This window comes from Fusarium flagelliforme (assembly GCF_020744385.1).
Source record: "Fusarium flagelliforme strain FIESC 12 MPI-CAGE-AA-0113 chromosome Unknown B0J16scaffold_2, whole genome shotgun sequence".
NCBI classification, from domain to species: domain Eukaryota; kingdom Fungi; phylum Ascomycota; class Sordariomycetes; order Hypocreales; family Nectriaceae; genus Fusarium; species Fusarium flagelliforme.
In genome coordinates this window covers 495,682-519,975 of record NW_025763504.1, presented here as the reverse complement: position 1 = coordinate 519,975, position 24,294 = coordinate 495,682, and the positions used below count along the sequence as shown (strand labels likewise).

At 47.9% G+C, this 24,294-nt stretch overlaps 9 protein-coding genes across 9 annotated transcripts; 7 read left to right on the top strand and 2 right to left on the bottom strand.

Annotated features, from left to right (window-relative positions):
* The first annotated feature begins 1,061 nt into the window (after window positions 1-1,061).
* Window positions 1,062-3,330, top strand: B0J16DRAFT_410653 (uncharacterized protein). The gene is made up of 4 exons (XM_046133175.1): window positions 1,062-1,562; window positions 1,608-2,661; window positions 2,706-2,879; window positions 2,932-3,330. Exons 1-4 carry the CDS (start codon window positions 1,225-1,227, stop codon window positions 3,115-3,117), a joined length of 1,752 nt encoding a protein of 583 aa, XP_045985797.1. The 5' UTR covers window positions 1,062-1,224; the 3' UTR covers window positions 3,118-3,330.
* A 782-nt stretch (window positions 3,331-4,112) lies between these two features.
* Window positions 4,113-7,352, top strand: B0J16DRAFT_410652 (uncharacterized protein; the record flags this gene model as incomplete). The annotated part of the gene is made up of 5 exons (XM_046133174.1): window positions 4,113-4,676; window positions 4,727-5,046; window positions 5,093-5,262; window positions 5,317-6,865; window positions 6,916-7,352. 5 exons carry the CDS (start codon window positions 4,113-4,115, stop codon window positions 7,034-7,036), a joined length of 2,724 nt encoding a protein of 907 aa, XP_045985796.1. The 3' UTR covers window positions 7,037-7,352.
* Window positions 7,353-7,906: 554 nt separating this feature from the next.
* On the top strand, window positions 7,907-9,362 carry B0J16DRAFT_51046 (Gtr1/RagA G protein conserved region-domain-containing protein). The gene is made up of 2 exons (XM_046133965.1): window positions 7,907-8,327; window positions 8,378-9,362. The coding sequence occupies exons 1-2, from the start codon at window positions 8,152-8,154 to the stop codon at window positions 9,270-9,272; spliced, it is 1,071 nt and encodes a 356-aa protein (XP_045985795.1). The 5' UTR covers window positions 7,907-8,151; the 3' UTR covers window positions 9,273-9,362.
* On the bottom strand, window positions 9,363-10,777 carry B0J16DRAFT_393960 (uncharacterized protein; the record flags this gene model as incomplete). Its single annotated transcript, XM_046132105.1, has 3 exons — window positions 9,363-10,181; window positions 10,240-10,667; window positions 10,715-10,777. 3 exons carry the CDS (start codon window positions 10,775-10,777, stop codon window positions 9,452-9,454), a joined length of 1,221 nt encoding a protein of 406 aa, XP_045985794.1. The 3' UTR covers window positions 9,363-9,451.
* Window positions 10,778-11,079: 302 nt separating this feature from the next.
* B0J16DRAFT_368195 (outer membrane protein TOM13-domain-containing protein) lies at window positions 11,080-11,950 on the top strand. The gene is made up of 2 exons (XM_046130195.1): window positions 11,080-11,425; window positions 11,475-11,950. The coding sequence occupies exons 1-2, from the start codon at window positions 11,171-11,173 to the stop codon at window positions 11,583-11,585; spliced, it is 366 nt and encodes a 121-aa protein (XP_045985793.1). The 5' UTR covers window positions 11,080-11,170; the 3' UTR covers window positions 11,586-11,950.
* Window positions 11,951-13,756, top strand: B0J16DRAFT_331903 (60Kd inner membrane protein-domain-containing protein). The gene is made up of 3 exons (XM_046126652.1): window positions 11,951-12,080; window positions 12,127-13,047; window positions 13,106-13,756. The coding sequence occupies exons 1-3, from the start codon at window positions 12,009-12,011 to the stop codon at window positions 13,562-13,564; spliced, it is 1,452 nt and encodes a 483-aa protein (XP_045985792.1). The 5' UTR covers window positions 11,951-12,008; the 3' UTR covers window positions 13,565-13,756.
* A 186-nt stretch (window positions 13,757-13,942) lies between these two features.
* On the bottom strand, window positions 13,943-16,264 carry B0J16DRAFT_51001 (uncharacterized protein). The gene is made up of 5 exons (XM_046133964.1): window positions 15,460-16,264; window positions 15,135-15,410; window positions 14,873-15,089; window positions 14,197-14,828; window positions 13,943-14,149 (listed from the first exon to the last, which is right to left on the bottom strand). Exons 1-5 carry the CDS (start codon window positions 15,829-15,831, stop codon window positions 14,066-14,068), a joined length of 1,581 nt encoding a protein of 526 aa, XP_045985791.1. The 5' UTR covers window positions 15,832-16,264; the 3' UTR covers window positions 13,943-14,065.
* Window positions 16,265-18,103: 1,839 nt separating this feature from the next.
* On the top strand, window positions 18,104-19,149 carry B0J16DRAFT_393958 (uncharacterized protein; the record flags this gene model as incomplete). The annotated part of the gene is made up of 2 exons (XM_046132104.1): window positions 18,104-18,668; window positions 18,718-19,149. Exons 1-2 carry the CDS (start codon window positions 18,459-18,461, stop codon window positions 19,147-19,149), a joined length of 642 nt encoding a protein of 213 aa, XP_045985790.1. The 5' UTR covers window positions 18,104-18,458.
* A 2,404-nt stretch (window positions 19,150-21,553) lies between these two features.
* B0J16DRAFT_353500 (ankyrin repeat-containing domain protein) lies at window positions 21,554-24,285 on the top strand (the record flags this gene model as incomplete). Its single annotated transcript, XM_046129317.1, has 6 exons — window positions 21,554-21,601; window positions 21,780-22,066; window positions 22,125-22,324; window positions 22,622-22,791; window positions 22,848-22,933; window positions 22,998-24,285. The coding sequence occupies 6 exons, from the start codon at window positions 21,554-21,556 to the stop codon at window positions 24,283-24,285; spliced, it is 2,079 nt and encodes a 692-aa protein (XP_045985789.1).
* Window positions 24,286-24,294: the final 9 nt, after the last annotated feature.

The following is a 24,294-nucleotide window of genomic DNA, read 5'->3' as shown; positions in this document are numbered from 1 at the left end:
ACTGGTCATAACACCACAATATCGGAAATGCTCGACTTAAGTCTCTCTTCGCAGTTAGGCATATTTCGATGCTGTGAGCTGATAGGCTGTCACATCCAGCTTTGCATATTTGGGGTTACACACAGCTGCATGTCGACCCTATCATCACCTGCACGACATGCAAGTCAGCCCCCGGTGTGTAGCTGGCCAACAGAGCCAACCCAAACAGGTCCAAGATGGTGTCGCAACAGCAATAACCCGAGCCTGATAGGTCTCAGAACCCGAGAGCCTGGTCTTCACAGCCCAGTCCTCTGGCCTTTTATCAATTACCAGCACCTACAGCCATTTCCCCGGTATTTTGAGCCGCAGTCATGAGGGGGGCTCAAAATCGGGTGTTCAGCCCCGTGTGATCTCTCGGAATCTTCAAGGCAGACTGCCTCGATTTGAGAATACGCCTAACAACGAAACAAGATCGCATCAGAGAATACCACAACATATTGCCAACTAACCGATCCCGAAATCATGAAACACAATTCCATTCTTGCGTATAGACTGCGGCGAGAAGACGTACAGACATGGCTTCGAAACAATTTTAACGATCAGTCGATTGTGGTTGAGGTGAGTGAACTGAAGGTGACCCTAATAACTCTTATGCCTGAAGCTCACATGGAAAACAGAAATCAGGAGATGAATTTATATTCTATCTACCTCGAGACTTGACTCCTGTAAGTATTGTCTGTGAATGTATCTCGTGTCGTGACTTTGCTTGTGACTGATGGTTGCAATAGGCAGAGAAGGACAAGATTCAGGACCTACAAACTTGATGATTCAGATACAACAATGGAACACAAGTACACTCTACACTCAATAAGAATCTATGAATACAATTTATTTCTGCGCAAATTAGCTGAATGAGTTATGACCCAAAATGAGTCCTTCGGCTGCACTTGAGACGCCTCGCATTGCCTCAAACTCCGCCCTGTCATACTCGGTGTATAGACATTGTCGACCATCGCCACCATTGATTTCCCCAGGATTGAATCTCATTGTCTTATTTCCCGAAAACTTGCTATTCCCCGACGGTATTTTTCAGCACTTTTGACCAGGCTGTGCATTACCCGCGCGTCACACTCTTGAATTGTAATTCTTGAGAATATTTAACAGAGTTGTCGCATCTTCTACCAACATCATTCTCAGTAGTTGCCGCATCTTCTACTAACATCTTTCCAAGTCTTTTGTTTTCCAATGTCATCATCACCGTCGTCATCACGTCCCAGTACACCGGATATCTCTGAATCGGAGCAACGCTTTGATCAATTATGTGATGCATCACACAAATACCCCGTTGGATTTGCTGCTAGTGCCCGCGGTCCAAGGGCATGCCAGGATATTGCTGACACTTGGGAGAGAGAGGCGGCACAAGTGTTCCATCCGACATTGAGCGACCCGCCTCTTAAGATCTATGAGACATGTGATTGCGGCACTCTTTGCAATTGTCAGTCTATCGATGCCGAGGTAAAAACTTACAATGAGCTTGTTTCTCGTTTGCGGCCAAAGCCCAATTCTCCAAGGATACTATACGTGTAAGTAAATGGCCAGTATTACAGAATAAATACCAACACACGAAGCTCTATCAAATCGAAACACTCCAAAGAGCGACTTAGATGCCCCATCAAGACGTTCAAATATCTATGCACTCACCAACAGATCCCACCTTCATTCCTTACATGTCTATACTCATTCAGGCGTTCACTATCTGCCCAGGAGTGGTGCAACCTACCTCAATTCAATGATGACAACACTCTACTGTCGAAAGAAAAGCACATCCTACCTCTCCAGGGACTCAACCGCTCTGGGCGGGAAATCCGATATTCATTCCTTCTGAGATCAGTCGAGAGTTCAAACTCCGTTAAGGATAAGGCTTGGGGCATTCGACAACTCGCAGTGTACCACTCATTTGATGTCGTCAGTGGCCAAGCACTATGGGTTACATGCAAGGGGAATGCCCTCAACGAGGAACTGTTCAAGGAGGCTTTGAGTGACACCAGGGATGAACTCAGCTCTGTTTCACAGGCCTTTTCCTTCTCGCTGGGAAATTTGGGAATGATCCTCGACTGGTGCGACAGTAATTGGGTCTTTTATATCAACGAACTCTTTGACAACGTCAAGCCTAAGGTTGACAAGGCGAGAACCCCTGGGATACACGACGAAGCCAGACTGAGCTCTGATGTGCGACGAGTAACTGGTTTGACCGAGAGCCCTGCCGAGAAATCACCCGGATGCACGACCATTACGTCGGACACAAGCAAACATCGAGTTACTCACGAAGACCGTATGAAAAAGTTCGAAGAGAGGATGAAGCGTCTTGAAGGCGAAGATTGGGTCAGAAAGCTCCATGACTTTTCGTTTGATGAGCTCCAAGGGCTTCAGCAAGGTCTCGAAAAGATCCAGGAGGCCCTTCTTGTTCTCAAGCTTAACAAACAAGTCGTTCGACAGCTTCGAGAGAACTATGAGTGTATTCTGAACGAATACAAAATCCCAATACTCGAGAGTATCCAGGATGAGTGCAAACTTTCATTGCTCCAGCTGTTCCAGAGGTCAAAGAGTGTCGAGGCGAATCTTGAAGCCAGGCAAGTCCAGCTTGAGGCACTACTCTTGCTTGTCAAGGAGAGTAAAGACATGGTGAGTTCTTCCCACTTTAGTAGCATGGAAGCTAACTTTCGTAGTACAACTGCATTCTACAGTACAAGACCATCCAAATCAATAAGATCTACGCCGAGAGCGCTCAACTATCTGCTCTTAAGATGGAGGATATTGCGTTCAAGACGAAGCGAGAGACGAGCTCCATGCATATCATCACATTTGTCACTCTCATCTTTCTTCCTGGTACATTCATGGCTGTAAGTCCCTCTATCCTCCCCTCTCCTCTCCTCCAGATACTAACGAGCACAGTCTTTCTTCCAAAGCGGTATCCTCGAATGGCCTCACCTCAACGACGACGAGCCTTGGACACTAAGCGGACCTTGGAAGCTAAACAATCAGGTTTTTGGGTTGTTCTTCGGTATTTCTGGGGGAATCACCATCGTGACTGTTTTGTTTTGGATGTTTTTTATGCTTCGTAGGTCACTTCGGGATTAGATGTGCTTGCTTTGAGCGAGGCGCAAGGCCCGAGCCTTTAGTGTTCTTCATTTCTCTTCCTTTCTCTGACTTATCATCTTTTTTCATCCATTTCCCCTTCATATTATTGTTCTTCTCTTCATTTTTAACATTCTAGAGGTTATTACGCTCATAGATCATACAATCCTAGACGATTTAAGCAAGTGCAGGATTCAGACATCATCGAGAAATTATACAGATCAAGCATAATTCTAACTCAAAATCGGCTCCATGCAGGTGGTCACTAGCTGACCTCGTACTCATGCAATCAATTAGGCAGAACCTGCTGAATGATGTCAAGGCGCTCCGGGTTTCAAGTCAGAGCCTCGTTTCCCCTCTGCATTTCAACCCCCCTTCACCATAATGCCCCGCGTTCGTTGGGCGTTCTCTCATAAGGAGCATTTGTAATCTCTAATAATGATGAGATGAACCACATTACTTGCAGCGGTTCTCTATCAGCCCTGCCACTACCAAATGAGCATCGCCCAGTCTGGTCACTCTAAAGAAGCGGCCCCCATTCTACATGGTGGTGGCTTTGCATATCGAGGCATTTTAACACAGCCTTTAAGTCCTCCAGGGCTTTCCGATACTGGGTGTTATGATCTACTTTGGGGAGCCTTGCGCTGAAATACATCGCGCACCCCTCTGGAACCGATTGGGAAAGCTGAGGTTGTCTTTAGAAGGAGGGGCTGTATAAAGAAGTCTCGGACTTTCCTTTTCTCTTCTACGACCTGCACCTTCTCAGCGCACGCATATTTGCAGTGAACCGTTCCTGCCTGTCTTACACATTCTGCGCATGAACCCCTCCCACTCGTTTATTTCTTCTACTCGAATATTTTCTTCTTCTTCACATTAACACCACTCGGTTTATTACCACGAAATCTTCTTTGCAACCGACTCTCTTCATTCGATCGTTAAACGTCAAGACGCACATACTATTACGCATACGACGACGGACCCATATCCTCACAGCCAAGATGGCTCCCCATTATCTCGTCCACGACGAACCTCACAAAGAGTTCATCGATTTCGTTCGTCGTGGGCTCCAGCCAGGTATCGATGGCGACGATAATCCAGTCAAATTCATTTGCCCTAAGAAAACAAAGGCATGGTGGAAAAAGCAAAGCGAACACCGCATAGTTCGTGCTCTCAATCATAACATCAATGTGCGGCCAGCCACGATCAAAAACGGTTACTTGAACATCTTTTCTATCCTGGTATTCATGTCCAAGACGTATCTGATCACCCAATTTACCTCCAATAACTTCCGCGACGAGCAGTTGCCCCTACTCAACCATGAACACTTTGGAAAGGGTTCTGCTATTGAACGCGACATGAAGGAATTTTGCGAGACACAGTGGATGTTCTGTCCTGTCATGTTCTCTAGTGAAACGCCAATGGACATGAGAAAGATTCCTCGTGACCAAATCCTACCGATCCAAGAACAATCAAGAAAAACAGCCACCGGTAACAACCCCAAATCTACCATACGAGTTGTCACGCTATACCCCGAATGCCACGATCATGATTGGAGTTCATCAGTAAGCTTGCTTCGTCCCCTATTCATCCTTGCCCACTAACACAGCTCAAGGACACTGTCGTTTTTAAAGAGTATCACACGCAAGACAGAGAGTGGCTGAGAAGCAATTGGATCAGAGAGTGCAATGCCTTTTCCAAAATTGACTCTTTCGGCCACATTGTCAAATACTTGGACTCTTTTGAGCAGAACAACCGCTGTTTTGTGGTACTTGAGTATGCCAGTGAGGGCAGTCTACTCGAATTATTCAGGCGAGATCCTCCAGCGACAGCAGAGCAGCGCAGGTACTTCTTACACGGCATGATGGGTCTCACCAAGGCGATCGATAAGATTCAAAACCTGGGAGGGGGGGCTAAGGCTCAGCGAACAGGCTTGTATGTGATAGATTCAGACATCGACTCCTCATACTAACTCTCGCAGTGCTCATCGGGATATTAAACCCGGCAATATTCTCATCTTCCCGGGCACTGAGGGCATTTATTCTTCTGGGTTCAATATGAAGCTTGCTGACTTCGATACTGCAACATCTGAACGACCCATTGATGAGACTGAGTCCAGTTTGCATAACAATGATGGAAGCAGAACATATTGTAAGTCGTAACGTCCCGAGACATTGCCACGTCTACTAATTACTATCTTTTCAGGTGCTCCCGAGGCTTGCAGATTCGAAACCTATCAAGACACGACCATAACACCAATTCCTTTGTCCTCCGACATCTGGTCTCTTGGTTGCGTCTTCAGCGAGGCGCTCGTCTGGGTCTCTGGCGGCATGGCTGCTCTTGAAAATGCTGCCGGTCTTCGCAAAAGGGAGATCGAGATGAACTATCATTATATGGTCGAAGATTTTGGCGATTGTTTCCACAATGGAAAGGTCGCACTGACCTGTGTTTTCAAATCTCAGCAGGCTGCCGTTGATGAGCTAGAGGGATTTAAGAATCTCTCAGGGAGTGTCAGCCTCCTCATCAATAAAGAGATGCTCGTGACCGCTCACGAGAGATCCCCTCCTCGAGACTTGTGGCATGCCTTCAGGACTAGATACGATGACCTATTTCCTACCCTAGGCAGATCCATCAGTTTGCCCACCAAATCCCACCGCCGCCTTAGCCCCGAGTTTGCCAGCTCATCACATTTTGTTACATCTCCGCGAGGCAGCGAGTCCAATTTTCATCAGGAACCCCATCAGCGCACAGCTTCTAATCAAGGAAAAGAAAGGCAGACGATCGGTGGCTCCGCTCAGTATCATCCGCATTCGAGCCCGGTGGACGGTACTTTACAAAGTCCTTATCCTGGTGCATACGTTGGCTCAGGGGCGTCAACCCGTCAAAATTTCCCTTTCTTGATCAACTATGGTAGAGCTCCGGGTTCCCCTGAGCCTGGTCATCACATTGAAAACTCGCTGAATATAAGCACGAATGGGTTCAGGACCTCGCACACTATGGCTTCACCCGATTTCCCAAGCATCGGGCTCCCCAATCAGGATAACTATCACCAGTCTCCTTATCAAAGTCCTATCAACAACTCATGGGACCCGGACAAACTAAATCCCCAAAAGATTACCACTGTGAAAGATGCGGTTTACCACCGCAAGTTCACAAGCAAGAGGGAGCAGTTAGATGGGTACGAATCTTTCTGCGATCGTATCGGCCGGAGACATTTCATCTTTGTGATAGATGACTCCCAGTCGATGCGTGGTGTGAAAGGTGAAGTCCTTGAAGTGGTTGAAACTCTAGCGTGGCTTGTCAGGGACATCGACATATCATGTCCGGAGATCCGTTTCACTTCGAAGCCCGCAAAGCGATACCCACCAGCGATGCTACATCGATCTCTATACAATGTGCTTAGCATGGACAAGATAATCTCTCCAGTGCGTGACTGGCTAAACAAAGACAGAAACGAAGAGTGCAATATGAGACATGCACTTAACCAAATCTTCACAGATGCCAGTCTCATTGATACCAAGAAGCCGACGAGTGTTCTGGTTCTTACCAACGGAGTATGGGAGGGCGGCGCTGATGACCATACACTCGTGGAGGAATGCATCACGACTGTTCTCAAAAGAATGAATGACAAAGGAGTCAGTGACACCGGTTTCACTTTTCAATTTGTGAGCTTTGGTGACGATCGAGATGGTCTTGCTCGTATGACATATCTTGACGACGAGGCCCCTTACAAGAGTGCTACAGGAAACAGGGTGTAAGTCATCCCTATACAAACTACTTTCAAGACCGAGCTAACCCATTTAGCGATATTGTCGACCACAAAAAACACACCGATGATGTGTGGGCGATTCTTATAGGAGCGGTCAGTAAGAAGAACGATGGCAGTTCGCTGGGTCAGTCAACAGGGAGGCATACCCCATGCTGATCGTTTTGGCAATTTGATTTGAGTTATACAGGCGTTTGGGTGTTGGACAAACATATCGCAGGCTTTCGCTGGCGGGTATGTATACGGACGATTTGATGAGCTTTGTTTCTTACTATTTGGATACCCTTGGGAAGGTCGGTGCAATTGAGTTTGAGAGATGGGTTTTTGGTGAATTGGGAAGCTATGCTGTTAAAGCCTTAGCGTCTTGTCTTGTTACCATTCCGGGTTTGAAGAAGGTCTGGGATTGGATGGAAGTGTTAGTCCAGAGCATTTGCAAGTGGGCAGTTGGTTACCCTACGGCTGATCATGAGTGGCCTGAGTTGAGGAGAGAGAACGCAGTTTGAAGGATTCTGAGTATATATTGCGCTCTTCAACTGATCGATGAAATGATTGAAGTTGTTTCTCTGATCGAGAGACGAGTTTGATACAACCTGACTGTTCATAGCCGTTCCAATAGTTATTGTTCGATTCTGCAAGGATGGCTTCAAATTGTCAACAATTGACCTAAACCCAGTCGCAATCGATCGCTCCAACGTCAACCAATTCAACCAGCAATACATGTTCCGAGGTTTCTATAGAACGACCATTGTTAGACAAGATAATTCTTGGAGTCATACGTCTATGTTCTCTCTATTACGGTGGTTGACTGGGACTAAAAGACCACCATACAAGCTTGCAGGCGTAGTTCAGCTAAGCACAACGAACAAATGAGCCGTACCATTATCAGCTAATAATGACGACATTAAACTGGTCACGATATTGTAACTCAAAGAGTATGCATCACCGTTTCTGGCTGTGGTCGTGTGACCATACAGCATATGCGAGAATAAGGGGTTACTTCAAAGCGAAACATAAACCACAGAATACCAACATTTATTCAGTATCAAACACATCTCAAACCGTTGTACTAACAAAATAAACTTGACTTAACAACCAATTGTCAAAAAGATATTGAAGATAAATCCAGCCAAGACGTTTCATCCTCCGATTTCCTTTCCGGGGGCGGGCCACTAAACCGTAAATGCCCAAGCGCCAAAAGCTACCCTTTCAATCCTCAAGCTCCCCTCCAGCGTCATCTTCCTCTCTCCCAACCACCAACACACAACATCACCACCATGGCTTCCTACATCGATACATCCCTCGCTGAGGCTCAGCCTGCACCCGAACTTCTCGGTGAAGTTAAGAAGCCCAAGAAGAAAAAGGTGCTGCTCATGGGAAAGTCCGGTTCGGGGAAATCGAGTATGAGAAGTATCATTTTTAGCAATTACATTGCACGCGATACACGAAGACTGTAAGCTGCCTCCCCTATCTGATGATAACTCGTGCTAATGTCATTTTCAGCGGCGCAACTATCGATATCGATCTCTCCCACGTCAAATTCCTCGGCAATCTAACCCTCAACCTCTGGGACTGCGGTGGCCAAGAAGCCTTTATGGAAAACTACCTCTCCCAACAACGCGTACACGTATTCTCCAACGTCGGCGTTCTAATCTACGTCTTCGACATTGAATCGCGCGACGTCGACCGCGATCTCGCAACCTACGTGTCCATCCTCTCCGCGCTCCTCCAATACTCTCCCGCCGCCAAGATCTACATTCTCATCCACAAGATGGATCTCGTAGTTCCGACAGCGCGCGAAAGCGTGTACGACGAGCGAATCCGAGTCGTGCGACAAAAGACTTTCGAGTATGGAAATTCGGTCGGTATTGCGGCTAGTTCGATTGAGCTTACGCCGTTTGCTACGTCGATTTGGGATCAGAGCTTGTATAAAGCTTGGGCGTCGATTATTCACGATTTGGTACCCAATTTATCCGTCATCGAGCGAAACCTTGCGAATCTCGGTCTTGCTATCGAAGCGGAGGAGTTGTTACTCTTCGAACGCACGTCTTTCCTCGCTGTATCATCATGGACATCGACCGAAGGCCAACGCAATCCTACTGAAGACCGATTAGAGCGCATGTCCAACATTATGAAGCACTTCAAGCAGAGTATTTCGCGATTCACTGGTACGCCGCGCAATGCTGAGCAGTTTATTCGCATGGAGCATAAAGCGGGCAATCGGTTTAGTTTGTTTATTCTCAAGTTTACGACAAACACGTATTTGATGGTTGTGCTCCCGCCTGGAGAGGCTCGGTTTAATGCTGCTATGCTCAACTGTCGGATTGCGATTGAGCATTTCAGATTCTTGGATGGGCCTTCGATTCAACCTGCCGCAACAACACCTGCTGCTGCCTAAGTGATACATGGGCTATGCATGATATTTGGCGTTAGGTGTTGAGATACCACTTGGAAGTGATGGGCGTTAGATATGGGATCAATTTTACAATTTTAGTCTATTTATGACCTCTATCGGTCACTATCTTGAGAGACCAGTCGGTTTTCATTAATCACATCCCAAACGCCAATCATCCATACCTAAGTCCACTTGACAACAGCAGTACCTCCCTTCTTGAATTCGGGCATCTCCCCTAGAACGAGGCTGTGATCGGTGTGGTCCTTATTGGGGAATGTTGTGGAAAGAACCCATGATCTGGCTCGTGTCTCTTGTGAAGCTCCCTGAACAAAACCGTAGACATCGCCAACAGTGTGGGTAGTGTTAAACCGAGCAGGGAGACGTGTACCGTCAGGCATCTGAATTCGGATCATGATGGTTGGTTGAGAGTCATTGACTGTCGGAGCGCTAGAGGATGAAGGAGCGGCGGCTGGTGCAGCGGCAGAGGTAGAACTTTCTCCAGCGCCAGGTACAACAGCTCCAAGTCGTTGGCCAGAACCACCGAAAGGTCTGTACTGCTTGGGCTGAGGCTGGTATGGTGTTTCGTGTTGGTGAAGCTTGACGTCGATAGGTTGATCATGCTGGACGTTCATCAGGTGAAGGGGTGCACGACCGGATCGAATCAATGCCAGATCGGCTTGGTTTGCGGGGTCATCGAATCGTCGAAGATCACCATCGTCAATGCTGAAACCATCCTGCCAGATGTGAAGGACTCGCTCTTGAGATTCGGCATTGGAGGGACGAACGGGACCAAGAGGATCAGGGATGCTACGGCTCTCAACACCATCACCACCAAGAGTTTGTCCTGTTCCTCGGAAACGCCTGGGCTCGGAAGGTCCGGCCTCATTTTCGGCCTCGGGGCGAGCAGCGTTACTGATCTGTTAGCTTTGTCTTTGTGGATTCATGTCTTTGCAGATACATTGTCACTTACGCTTTCGCCTTAGCGAGAATGTCGCTGATGAGTTTCTTAGGATTAGCCTCTTGCTGGTTGGGGTCTTGAACAGCTAGTCCAGACTTTTCACCACCAGCAAACAAGTTTCCTCGTCCATCATTATCCTCGAGGTCGGAATCGTCATCGTCATCATCTCCATGGTCGTGCTGATGGGACGAACCACCAAGAGATCCTAGAGTAGCAATTCCAGTCTTTCTCTGTTGCGAAGGTGCGCTCTTTCGGGCGGGTTGGCTGCTACGGGCAGCCTCTGGAGCAGGTCGACCATCGAGGGTTCGGGGACCAGTGTAGTTGTCGGGAGCGGGAGCAGGAGCTGTAGATGTGTCGCGGTTGTCATCCTCGGCGTCGCGGAACCAAGCGTTGCTGGCCTCTGCGAGATCCCAATTGTGCGCTTCAAGATACTGGCGGGCCTAGACAACATTAGTTATGGTATTTCAATATGAATGTACAAACAAACCTCCTCGGGGCTTGCGCCGCTTAAGCCTGCGAACTCGACGATCTGACCTTCACGGTCTGCCATGTTGATGTAATAGGCGGGGTAGCTGAGATGGGATCGGTCGTAATTCCGGAGACAACAAAAATCTCGGAGTTGAACTGTTGAGATTGAAAAATCGAACAGAAGTTACAAAGAAACGATTTAGAGTTGATGTGTTAAAAGCAAAAAGCAGGCAGGCAGCTCCCTCGTCACCAGCTAAGCACAGCTCTTGGTGGCGGTGGACACCCCACCTTCCATTGTGACACAACTGCTCCACCCACCACCTTCCCGCTCGGCTGCAGCCTTACGTAAGGATTCTGGGGATTGCGACGGTTGAGGGCCGAGATCGTCAACAACCTCTTTTACATCTGTATAAAGTACGCCGACGGCATCAACAACGACGTCTTTAACCAGACCGAACCATACACCGAATTCATCATGGCCGACGAACATAACCATCTTGCCGAGTCCGGCGTTACATTGCACTCCGACAGCGAACTATACTCTGGAGGTGATGATCTATCATCAGGCTCAAACTCCCCCGTCATCCTCTACAAGCCTCCTACTGTTTGGTCATTGATACGCGGAGCTGCTATCAACCTGTTGTTACCCTTTGTCAACGGTATGATGCTTGGTTTCGGAGAGCTGTTTGCTCATGAGGCAGCTTTCAGACTAGGTTGGGGCGGTACAAAGGTGAGATACCTCTTTCTTTGGTTTACTATGAACTCTGCTAACAACTCAGGTCTTTCCTCTTACTCGAAGAAGAGCGCACCCTATCGGACCTGGTATCGAGCTTCGAGAAAAGCACCGCAGTCCCCGCCCTTCGCTGGACGACATTGCAAGCCTGGAGTAGAGATCTGCTGGAAGCTTGTGTCTCGAGATTATCTGTTATAAATTACACTCAACTGAATCATATACGAGAGCTGGACGGATGAATGCATATCATGTTAAATAATTGAAACTACATCATTAGAGAGGATCATGGGCTGTGTTTCGTTACAGAGGCGGTTCAATTTAAATATTGCACGCAGCGACATCAATTGCAACCGACCCAAATCAACTTTGTCAATCAACTCGACTCTATCAGTCAACTTAATCGCTGATATCGACTCGTCACTGGTTGAATGACCCCGACAAGTCATCCGGAGATCATCGGCGACGGACTATCGCGAACCCGACATTTACCCGCCGGTGCCGGAAAACCTCCAAAAAATTCCCAGCAGCATCATCGCGCGCAACTTATCCACCCGATCATCCCACTATAACCACCGCCGCAATGCTTCCTAGTCGGGGAATTGTGCGCTCTTTGCCTTCGGGCGCTCTCCAGAGGCCAATCTGCGGTCAATCCGTAGGTGCACAAAACCCATATAAATGATATCCTCTGACATCTCTAGACCTACAGAACCTTGGGCCGAAAACTCGATGCTAGACAATTCGGTACAGTGAAGAGCGCTCGTTCACCTCTTACGGCTGGAACAAGAGTTGGTGTCAAGAGCATTGCGGCTCCAATTGTTCTTGGAGGTGTTTCTTCTTCAAGGAATTTGTCCATTTGGGGATATAGACTTTGGGGACAGAAAAAGACAGAAGAGCCCGTTGCTGAAGCCGCCACGACGACACCCGAGGCTCCTACTCCTCCTGGGACTATCGATCCTACACCTGCCGTCAACGATGCTCCCCTTCTCAAGGCTGAGCCCGTCGCCGAGGCTGTTGAGCCCGCATCCGTTACCCCCACCGAATTCGACCTCGAATCTATCGCCGACCTTGCCAACCCCGCCATCCTCAACATGGAGGAGAAGCTTGGTTTCTTGAAGGAGATTGGACTTGATTACGGTTGGGGTCCTACATCAGTCATGCAATGGGTTCTTGAGCACATCCACGTCTACACTGGTCTTGGCTGGGGTGGTACCATTGTCGCAACAGCTATCATGCTGCGTATCGTCATGTTCTACCCTCAAGTCCGCGCTGTTAAGTTCAGTGCCGCTTTGAACGAGTCAAAGAAGGATCCCCGCTTCCAAGAGGCTATCGACCTTATGAAGAAGGGTTACCAAACCAAGGATAACGAGATGACTCAAAAGGGACAGTTTCTCAACAAGATGGTTCGTGAGACACACGGAGCTTCTATGACGGGCATGTTCTGGCCTTTCCTCCAGATTCCTTTCAGTTTCGGTCTGTTCCGAATCATCAACGGCATGACACACATTCCTGTGCCTTCATTGGAAGATGCTGGTTTCCTCTGGTTCCACGATCTTACTGTCGCTGATCCCTTCTACGCCCTTCCTGCTCTTGGTACCACTTTCTTGATCTCTTCCATTGTGGTAAGTTTAATCTCAACCCAAACTGACCCTTCCCGAATCGACCCTCTAACATGTATAGATCAACGGCAAGTACCAACCCGCTGCTCAAAGGGCCACAACCAAGAAGCTCATGTGGGTCATGGGTGGTGTCACACTCATCTTCACATCCTACCTCGCTGCTGGTGTCAACCTGATGATGACCACCACCGGTGCAGCCGCCCTCGTCACTACCACCCTCCTCAACACCCCCTCCATCCGTCACGCTCTCGGTCTCCCAGCCCAAAAAGTCGAGGAGCCCGTCTACAAGCCTCCCCGCGAGACCAAGGCCAAGGGTATCGAAGGTCTCCGCGAACGTCTCTCCGATAACCTCAGCGATATGCAAAAGGGCGTCTCTGACCAAATCGGAAACATGACCAACCAGTACAGCGGCACCGCAGAGGATCGTGCCGAGCAGGCTCGCAAGAACCAGATTCGCAAGCTCGAGGAGATGCGCCGAAAGCTTGAGCGTGAGGAGTTTGAGAAGAAGTACAAGCGATAGACGAGAAAGTGTATGAATCAAGTGTAAATATAGTCAAAGACATGTTTGGATCTGTATAATTAGCATTGGGGTAGCGAATGATATACCACAAGATATCGGCTCAAGCCGACGGAAGTTTTGAGGTCTGTGATCAACGGAGGCTTGGAAAAGAAAAAAGGTATCTAGCATGTATCTATCGATGCAATAAGACCATCCCACGAAAAAAAGCGACAAATGAAAAGTGACTGAAGTTGTAAGCATTAAGCGTAAACGCATTTAACGACTTGTGTCTCAATTATAAACTAGGCAAACTGCCAAGGTTTCCTTTTTTCCTCCCGCAGCTTTCTCTTTTGCCGTTGTAATAAAAAACCCCCGCCACCACGGTAATTGGATAATAAATAATGCTGATGCTTTCGAAGAGAGTAAAACCTGAAGCTCAGTCCCACCGCTTCCCCTCTATACCCAGGTGCCTTTGCGTTCCGTCATGTTTATTCAGTAATACATCTTAGAAGGGCATAAGCCTTAGAATACGGTGCCATCGCTCTCGATCAGGATCGGGGGCTCCTTGGTATTAGGTCTGTTGATCTCGGCAATCTCGCGGCCACCCTGTTTTTGTTAGTGTGGGTTTTCATATAGGGAAAATGAAGACTTACCCTCCAGCTACCAGCCTCTAGAAGCTGTGGCAAGGTCAACTCGTTGTCGCCCAACTCAGGCTTCAGAGCCTTGTTGACCTCAACACAGAGCATGTCGAGGAAACCAACTGTGACACCTCTCCACTCAACGATAACATCGTCACTAGGCTCAAACATGGGTGCTACCTCAACACCCTTAGCGCCTGTCCGTTGCACCCACTCATTGTAATTCTGTAGACCTCTCTCCAGATCGTCCTTCTTGACGTTCAAGACACCCATGTCGACGAAAAGACCACCGTTTCGGTACTCGGGTAGACCAGTGAGCAATTCGGTTCCGGCAAAGTGCATCTTGAGGAGCTGTTGCATGGGTTGCATAAGCGAGTAAGTGAGCCACTGAGTCAGCTTGTGGAATGGCAGAATGGACTCCCAGGCAGCGGCGTTGGAGCTGTTGGGGAAAGCGGAAACCTTGGGAGATGCGCCGGGTTGAGGCATCGACTGGCAAGGCCAAGCATCGCCGAGGGAAACACCATTGATCGCTGTTCGGTTTGTGGGCCAGATAGGAGCGAGGCCTGTCATTAACACGTTCCACAGGACGGGCAAGGGAACGATGAGCAAGGATGATGCCTGTGTCGAGGGGTGACCAAGAAGGTGATCTAAACAATTAGCCTTGCACAGATTGCCATTTGACGCGACTTACCAATCAAGCATCCAGGGCGGCCTTCATAACCCCAGAAGTCGTCCTTGGCGGCCAAAGCTTCACCCAGGCGGATCAGCATGTCAGTGCGACCTTGGATGCCGGCCATTTCGTTGCCTGGTTTTGACTGAAGGCCAGCAGCAAGTTTTTCGACTGTGAGGGTCTTGAGACCATCCTTGTCGACTTGGAATTTGTTGTTGGGGTTTCCAGAGAATAGACCCTACAAAATTAGCATTGAAATGTTGTCGCGAAAATAATTACTCACACTCTTGAACATCTCCAAGCTAGCAACTGCGATACCCTCTGATCTTCTGTATACGCGACCATTTTCATTGCTCTTGTATGTCCAGCAGGTTCCTGCGCCGGCGTCGAGGAGCACACTGACGAGGAAAAGATCAATTAGACGTCGGCAGCGCTCTGTGTTGTCGATATTAGAAGGCCAGGTTGAAAGTAGCTGGGCGATGCGATCTCGACCACCAACAGCAAAATGCTGGTATCTGCCGTGGCTAGGAATGCTGAGATAGGGGGCATCGTAATCTCGCTATTCACTGTTAACCACTGCATCAATTGCGCGTCGCGCTTTTACTTACCTTGATAATTCCAGTAACAAATGTGACCACATCGGGAAACTTGCTCATATCCACATCAAAATGCTTCAATTCATTGCGCAGAGCCTTGTCAGTGACAATCTTGCTTCTCTCTCTCACAGCACCAAGACTTTTCAGATAACCGGCAGGATCGAGCTGAGGGTCCGGAGGTCGAGGAAGATCGATCTTTGGTAGTTTGACTGGAGACATGGGACCGGTGCTAGCAGCAGAAGTTCGATTCATGGGGTTGCGGTTGTTGGCGGCAGCAGGCGATCTCAAGCTTGATGAGTGCGAGTTTACGCTCACATTGGATTGAGAAGTGTTGATGGCCTGATCGGCCTTTGGCGTCTTGTCTTTGCGTGAAAACAACCCCATTTTGGTAGATTTCGATTCGGTAACACAGGTGTTGTACAATTACTGTTCTAGATTATTGATCTGGGCTGATAGAAAGACCAGACGAGAAAGTAGAGGATTCGGGTAGGTGGGGCCTCTAAAGCACGGGATGTACTGGAGGGGAAGGGTCCGTGTGGGCGCGCGAGCAGAGGAAGAGTGTGAGAGAGGTACGAGCGTCGTGCGTCGTGGGTGTCGAGGGTCGGAACGAAGCGAGAAATGATTCGACGGCGCAAGATGCGCAGCGCAGGCGTTGAGTTGACCTCGTGTGTTTGAGGCAAGGGATATCAGTTGATATCTGACAGGTCTGTCGCAGTGAATATGAGCCTCTGCAGACTAAATTAACAACCAACAAAACAGAAAACAGTAGACGAGAGGGAAGGGGATGGGGGTAAGAAGACGGGGCGCGGCGCTTTTGAGGAACCCTCGAGCCAAACTAACAAGCCAACTCGACTGAACTGAACTGACTGATTGACCAGGGAGGCCTAGGCATCTCGGAACAGATGAGCAGAGAGCAGAAGCAGTTGAGCGTAGTAGTATCCACAACAGTCTACCCTACCCTTACAGGTTGAACGAGAAAAAAAAAGGCGTCAGGGGGTAGACCCTCGACTCCTCTGCGGGGGTTCGGGGCTTGAAAGGCTTGGAGCTAGACCCAACAGCGGTCCAGGCAAAAGGACAGCCTACTGTACGAGAGACCCGAGCGTCGTTCGGGGCCCCTGAGTCCGTCGGCGATCGCGCCCAGGGAACCAAGGATCCGCAGGGATGGTCAAGCACGCACGCTATGGCGGTTGATTTGGGGGCTTGCTGCCCGCTCGTTGGGATTTGACGGTTACTGAGCTTGTCTAGCTTGCTCACGAGTCAAAGGGTTTGGCGTCTGTTGCTTGGCTGCAATATTTTGTTCCCCGAATCACATTGAACCCTGTGATAATTATGAATTCATCTCCGAATGAATCCTTCTGATATGATGCAATTGTGTTTCTCACAAAACCCAGGATAACATCGGACACCTTGTCAAATAGCGAACCTTGATGCTGGACTGATGCTTGACATGACAGCCTTGTTGAATAGCCTTGAATAGCCAAAATCATCGACGCAGACTATTGGAGTCGGGTCGTACTGATTGACGGCAAGTGTCTCGACGGAAATGAGATGGGCGCAGCGAGTCATGGAAGGTTCGTGACAGCCTGCTCTTGGTACATTGCACAGAAGACGGAGATGTTAGTGGATGCCGGACCAGCCAAGTGCCAGCACTAACAACGACCGACCTCGCAGTTGGGAATTGCTTTCCCAAATAGAGCAAGCGTGTTCGGAGTCACAATATTGTATTTGATCGAGTCGATTTCTGCCGAATATTGATCACCGGCGAAAGAGAGGATCGGCAAAAAGCGAGACAACTGCAACGTAGTCGGTAGATGTCAATAAAGGCGAGACATTCTAGAATCAAGACCTTCGTAATGAACCTAATCAACCGATATCACTTTTTCTCGTCTCTTCGGGGCAGGCAGACAAATCGATTTCTGATGAGGCTAATTGAGATAAGGACGCCAATCAGTCGAGATGTCAAGCGAAAAGAGGAAAGTGGCACTTTAGAAAAAAAGAAAAGAAAAAGTAAAAGTCAGAAGAAAAGAGGGCTGACCAAACAGAATGAAGAGGGAAATGCCGCCAAGCATAATAAGATTCTGAAAATCGAATGTTGGAGGAGAAGAAAAAGAAAGGTGTGAATAATTGGACAGGTGAGGTTGTAAGTGCAGTCACGAGTGAACAGATTGGTGTTGAGGAAGGAGCCACCACATCAACCCTGCCTACCTTTATTGACAACACAATGAATGACCTACAGCAAACATCAATGTTTGCATCTTTCATCTTGCATGAATCTATTCAACAACCAACTGTTTACCAACACCAACAGGCAATCATCAAAATTGCTTCTTCTGCCTCAGTCGCTTAATCCCCGCCCAATCTTAAGTTGCAGGGCACAGGGACGGAACAGCACGTGGCAATCAGAGACACGGCGGCCCGTGAGGCTGCTTATTGAAGCTTGAATAACAACTGAGACATTGAGATATGCATGCATTTTGGTGTCTTTACGGCACTATGCTCATAATAATGAACAAACAACATCTCGATCACGACGCTGTTTATCTGTAGTGAGAACCCCACTGACTCGTATCATTCTGATATTACATCAATCCAATTCCAGCACATTCACATCAGCGGTACAATATGCTAATGCTGCGGCAGATTTCCGAGTCAGCCTCATACCACCCACACAATTCACTCTTTAGGCTGTCAAGCCCTGCAGTTCCAGGTACAATGATACCTCACTGTCACATTCAACCCCGGTATCTTATCTTGTGGTCCGGGGTTCCATCCTTGTCATGAAGGAATATTCAGGAACGAGATTTTGTGCATCTTTATTCTTTATTCGCATATATTCCGAGCTTTCCCTTCTTGGAGAAACACCCGCCAAAAGTTACGTTACCAGCACTGACTCGAGTGTCATCATGAAGAAAAGGTTGTCCATGATCCACTGCAGTAGCTTCTTGTCGATCCAACATCAGGGATCTTTGTGCAGATTCCGGTCGGTGATCTACCAAGCATGGGCCATGTGAATGACAAGCGAAGGTCATTATTCGTTCTGTCTAACACAAATAGCTTGCGGTCGGCCTGCCTCTTTTGCCCTATCACGGATGGTCCCAAACGAACACCGGAAGGAACTAGCTAAACCGACCAGGGAGAACAATTTACTTGGTAAATCACCCGGAACTAATCACCAAGTCAGGGGTAATCTTGTATTCTCAAGGTTCCCATCCTGGGTGCTGGTAAGGTAACGGCTTCTTTCAAGCTTCTGCTGACTCTCCCCCCTAGCAGTCATTGGCGTCTATTAAGCGTCTGTGCGAGTTACTTCCAATGTTGTGCATCGTCGCCGCGCCTCACCCGTACGCACGAGCTTATCCAATGACGTTACAAGCGATACCCATTCAACTGATTACACGACATTATACAGATATTACCGGTATACCCAAATGTCTTTACGAGCCCAAGCTCAACATCGTCGATCGAATCGTGAGAATCGTCGGAATCATCGCCTACTTACGAATACATATCCACAACTCAGGCCCAAGCAAAAGAACCTTCCCTGCACAACGGAACAATAGACGCTTGGTACCAAAAACGGCTCCGACCCTTGATTTCATCGGCCCGGATCGTCTTCCCCCGGCGGACCCAAGCCATTTTGGGGCTTCACCGGGTCTTGACCATAGCCTTTCCGACTCTATGATCCTTGTCGTCGTTCCTGGCTAAGCGGAACCTACATGAGGATACTCTAGGCGATTGGTACCGGCAACGAGATTAGGGGATGCAGAATGGAAGTGGAAGCCCGGGAGAAGCGCGACTGTAGAAATGCCGTCGTTGCATTCCAAGACAAGACACCATTTTGGACACCACCAACTGAACATTGAAAAAGGGTAATTCGTCAATTGATCCTTTTGAGTTCTTCTAGGCTAAGACAAGAAGCTGAGGCACTCAATCTTGCATATCCATTCCGCGCCATGATGATCATCTTTATTAGCTCGGGCGAGCGGGTGACACACGGTGGTTCTCTTGGCCGAAATCCAAATCAAAAACTCCAAGATTATCAATGTCGCATGTCGCATTTTGCGTTGTTTTTATCCTCCTTCAGTGTCATTTACCAGTTTTCCCGAATCCCATGTCCTCCCAATAAAAGCCCCTGTCACCGGATTACTTCCCCGAACATCCACCATAACATTACCTTTTCATTAAATAAACAAGCAGTCCGATCCCACATGGCAACCTTACCCTACTCTCAGGCTCTCAGCAAAAACTCGTTCCCAATATGCGTGGCGTCGGGCTTTCTCCATTAGGTTCAACTAGGCTCGTCCTATACAAAGCGCCATGCCCCAGACTATGTACAATTCTGTGTTGCATGACTCTTGCGCTCAGCTACGGGACATTATGACTCTTTTTTGTCTCTCTTGAATCTGATACAGTTGAGGATGTCGCGGTTGAATCAGCATTAATCATTGACGCGATTTAACCAGGCATTAAGACAACAATGCAACTTGTGAACCTATACGCGGTATCATTTCAGGGTTCAATTACAAAGGAATCAATCCCCTGTCATTCCCACGTTTCCCACACTTTGGGGACCTCGGTGCCGCAGGACCGCATTGCATTTAACCAAACCCTTGCCGTCATCTCCATTCCACATGCCTCATAGAAGTATGGTTCCGAAATCATGATGCCATGTCCGTAGTATTCCTCCGTAACTTTTTTACTCCAATGCAAGGCTGGCAGCAAACATGGGCTTGTTCCTCGGGACGTTTCAGCCATGGCCAGAAACAGACCTTCCCTCCGATGATCCCATCGCTTCGTTGCATTGTGACCAGAGAGCCGGTAACCTAAGCTGTTCTGGTCTGATCAATTAAACTTTGTCGCTTGGTTTCACAATACGAATTGAGATGTCAATACCGACGTTAGCCAAAGGGTGTCAACAGTGGTGTTTTCTAGAAAGGGTAACCAACGGAGGATGTTTTCTAGAAAGGACTCAACCAACGTAACTTGAGGCTTTCTTAGAGTTTATTCTCTACCGTTTGATGGCTGGACTGAAACAGTGTCAAGATAACGTTTAGTTTGGACGAGGGTCCTTGCGTCGGAGATGTCATGTTGATGAGATATTGAGTTTAGAGGTGAAACGGGATACATGAGTCGTTCTGTCAGGTACAGGAACAGTGACGGTGGTGGATGTGATTGTGGAGGAGTTGAAACTATGAATGTCTCTGGATGACGTGGATTGGTTTCTTGTGGTGAGTTGTGATGTGTTAGTTTGAATTGTGATCTCTGGGTTAAGGATGGGGTTCCCTCGTAGATGCATGTTATGGGTTTGCCTTGCAAGCTATTCCTCCTAAGAATACGTTCGCCTACTGACTACGAGATGGTGAACTGAAGCGGACTTTTGGAACACGGCTCGAATGTTCTCTGAGTGATGAAAAGAGAGTTCAGGTATGTACGACGCATGCGATGGTATTTGTTCAAAGCTGTTCTGCACTGTCGCCAATGGAGAAGAAGAGACCCTTCAAAGCAAATAAGCGTGTAGATCAGTCTGTTACATAATACCTAACCCATGGCATTTTCTGCCGGCTTACAAGAGAGTTTTCGTGGCTGATAAAACCGTCGCTGCGAATTCGCTCGAGTCTCGGGTAGGTTCTGGGAATAGCTTCATAAATGAGTTGCAACCCACCACACCGTCGCATGAGAAGCTCTCTACGGTTTCGAGTTGGATTTATCATTTAAGATGAGACTACATATGTGAATTTCATGCTTTTGTCGCCTTTTGCCGCTCACTCAATGTGCATAAGCAGCCCACATGCAAAGATGTGGTTGGCTACAGCGATCTGAAAAGCAGTTGACTTATTTTCCCCAATTATGAACCATCACTCTATTCTAGACTTACTTAGTTAGATGCGATTCTCACAAGATATTCATTTAATGTTCCTGTGTTTCAATTAATTGCAAAATGATATCGTGACATGAACCGGTGGTACTTTCCTCAAATCGTTCTTTCCTATTGCTTACTTGGCTCAGCCTGATACGACTCTAAATCTGCTCAGCCCCGCGCGACTTTCTTTCTCCTTTCAACTATTCTTCGTCGAGAAACCTCGTCAGCCATCACGAAGGCATCGTTGCAATGTCGGGTTTGGAGATTCTAGGGGCTGTTGCAAGCTCCATTGCTCTGGTGCAAGCAGTAAAAGGGTCTCTCAAAGCTATTGACCTATTGCGGCAGAACTCCGAGATGAAGAAGCAGTGCAACAATCTGAGGAGAGAAGTGAGTCAACAGAGTTCTTGATGAATTAACATTGACACGATAGCAGATTATCATGATAGAATGCTTTATTATGCAGGCACAACAACAGACTGCTCAACAACAGCTTCTTGGATCAGCGGAGCACCCTTTAGTCTCTTTGGCGACAGAAGAGCTTGAAGATATATTGAAGGAGCTCAACAAGATTGTAGAGAGATACTCGCATTCTCGTAAGGTGCATGACCCGAAGCGCTATACCGACAAGATGAAGTGGTTCACCGAGGCCAGCAAGATTGAAGAACTCCGCGACAGAGCTCAGGCGACAAAGTCGAATCTGCATATGGCCATTACATTTCGAGTCTCCTCTATGATAGATAGAGGCAATATGCGACAAGAAGTGTGAGTGCCAGAAGTACGAGTCCTTGAAGTACCATCCGGCATTGACCAACCGAGACAGGCTATTTCATCGCGTCACACAGCAGTTAACCTCCTACACGCACGAATCTGTTAACGTCAAAAGTCCCTTGTCCGGACACAATGATACAAGCTCCTCGACAGTCCACCAACCTCGAATTCAAGAGCTGGATGACCAAGGCGTGGTTATTTCATCAGAATTGCAGACAGGGCAGACCAAGACCCAGGAAACATCTCTGAATGGTGATGTGAATGTTACTACTCTCACCACGAAAGAAGAGAGCTTCATAAGCGTCACAACAATCCAGCCTCTAGGCCCCCGCATATGCAATCTTGCCTGCCAATGTCGCTGCCACCGCAATCGAAGGCAATATGACGGCGGCGCATGGGCAAAGTCTATACTGGGATCATGGCTCGTCAGATATGATTCATCAAGCAGTACTTGCCCAGGCAGATGTGGGCAAAGTGTAGGCGTCAAACTTGAGTATCGGCTGCCTAAATGGCTTTGGGCTGGAGTTGCCTCATTTGAAGCATGTCAAGGTCCGAAGTTGAATCTGTCACTGCGCCCGCGCAGAGTACTTGGAGTACTTGGACAAGAGGCGACAGTTTTCTCCATGTTACAGCATCCTTCTGCACTACAGGAACATCTTCGCAAGGGCTACAAGTACTTTCCGGATGACGTTGACCCGGTAGGGGTGAGTTTATTAGAAGTATGTTCACTACATCTTGCACAACACCGGATAAACAGCTGACGAAACAATCGCAGTACTCCATAAGCCGCAGTTGCTGGAATAGTGTTGAAATTCTGCTCAAACTGTGGAAGAACATACTACCATACCAAGGACTGCCAAGGTTTGTTTATCTAATAATGAATTTGGAGTTCACTAACAAGAATCAACAGACACATTCGTCACAGGTTTATGAGAGAATACAATAACTATGAAGAGCATCTTGATATCTTAGATATTATACTAGAAAGATTGTCATCTCTCATACCTGATTGGGATGAGGATCACACAACCGATATCCATTTGGAAGCTGTAAACCCGGAAGTAACAGCTGACGGGATGTTGAAAGCCTTGCAAAAGGAACCGTGGGCCATCGATGAGCAGGATGAGCGTGGAATGTGTCCGATTCATCACGCAGTGAATGAGGGGAATGCCCAGGCACTCGTTCTCTTGATCATGGCCGGAGCCAACATCAATCAGCCTTGTGGTGTCGGATGGACCCCTCTTTTATGGTCTGTATCCGGTCAACAAGAGGAAGTAACAAAAACGCTTCTGGAGTATGAAGATTGTCGAGTTCACGTGAATGACTTGAGTCCCGATGGACAAAATGCGCTGAATCACGCTATATATCATAGTTTCCCGGCAGGTGTCCGCATGTTATTTGAAGCCGGAGCAACGGCCAAGTTGCCTAACACGACCATCAACACCATCCCTACCTTGCACGTTCTTGGGACTTACTCCAAAATAGACCAGAAGACTGTTGATGAGATTGCTGACCTTCTACTGATGCACGGAGCCGACCTCGAAGCAAGAGATCACGCTAGCAGGACACCAATCATGTTAGCAATAACGAGGAGGAATATACTGGCGCTGCGCAAGTTTGTTAGTGCAGGGGCATCTCTGACAGCTATGAGCTCGATGAATCATAATATTCTTCACAATGCTGCTTTTGGTGCTGATGTTGAGATACTGGACTATATTGCGAAGCTGGATCTCGCCGGCGTACAAGTAACGCAGCGAGCAACTGATGGCAATAATCCCTTGCAAATATTGTATTACATGTCGGCCCGTCCTCTCTGGAGAGTAACCAAAGATGAGCCTCAGTTAAGCTCCGCAGCGGTCGAAGCATTCATCACCTTCTATTTCGAGTTGCTGATACCTGAATTAAGACGACACGTATCAACTATCGACGAACTTCTTCAAGCTGTGGAAGACAGAGATGCATCTACAGCAACCAGCATGTTGGATCAGCTCGTTGAAAAGAACGTCAAATGCGGAGAACCATATCTTGCGGGATGGTACAGAGGATTGAAAGGGTATGTGTTCGGTGGTAATTGGGACCATCTGACAGATGCCCTCAACGAGGAAAATGATGAAACATGCGAGAAGATTGAACGAGCGAGAATTGCGAGAGGTAAAACAATTACAGACCCAGAGATGGAAGAATTCTTGTGGGGAAACGACATGGAGAGCTGATTAACAAGT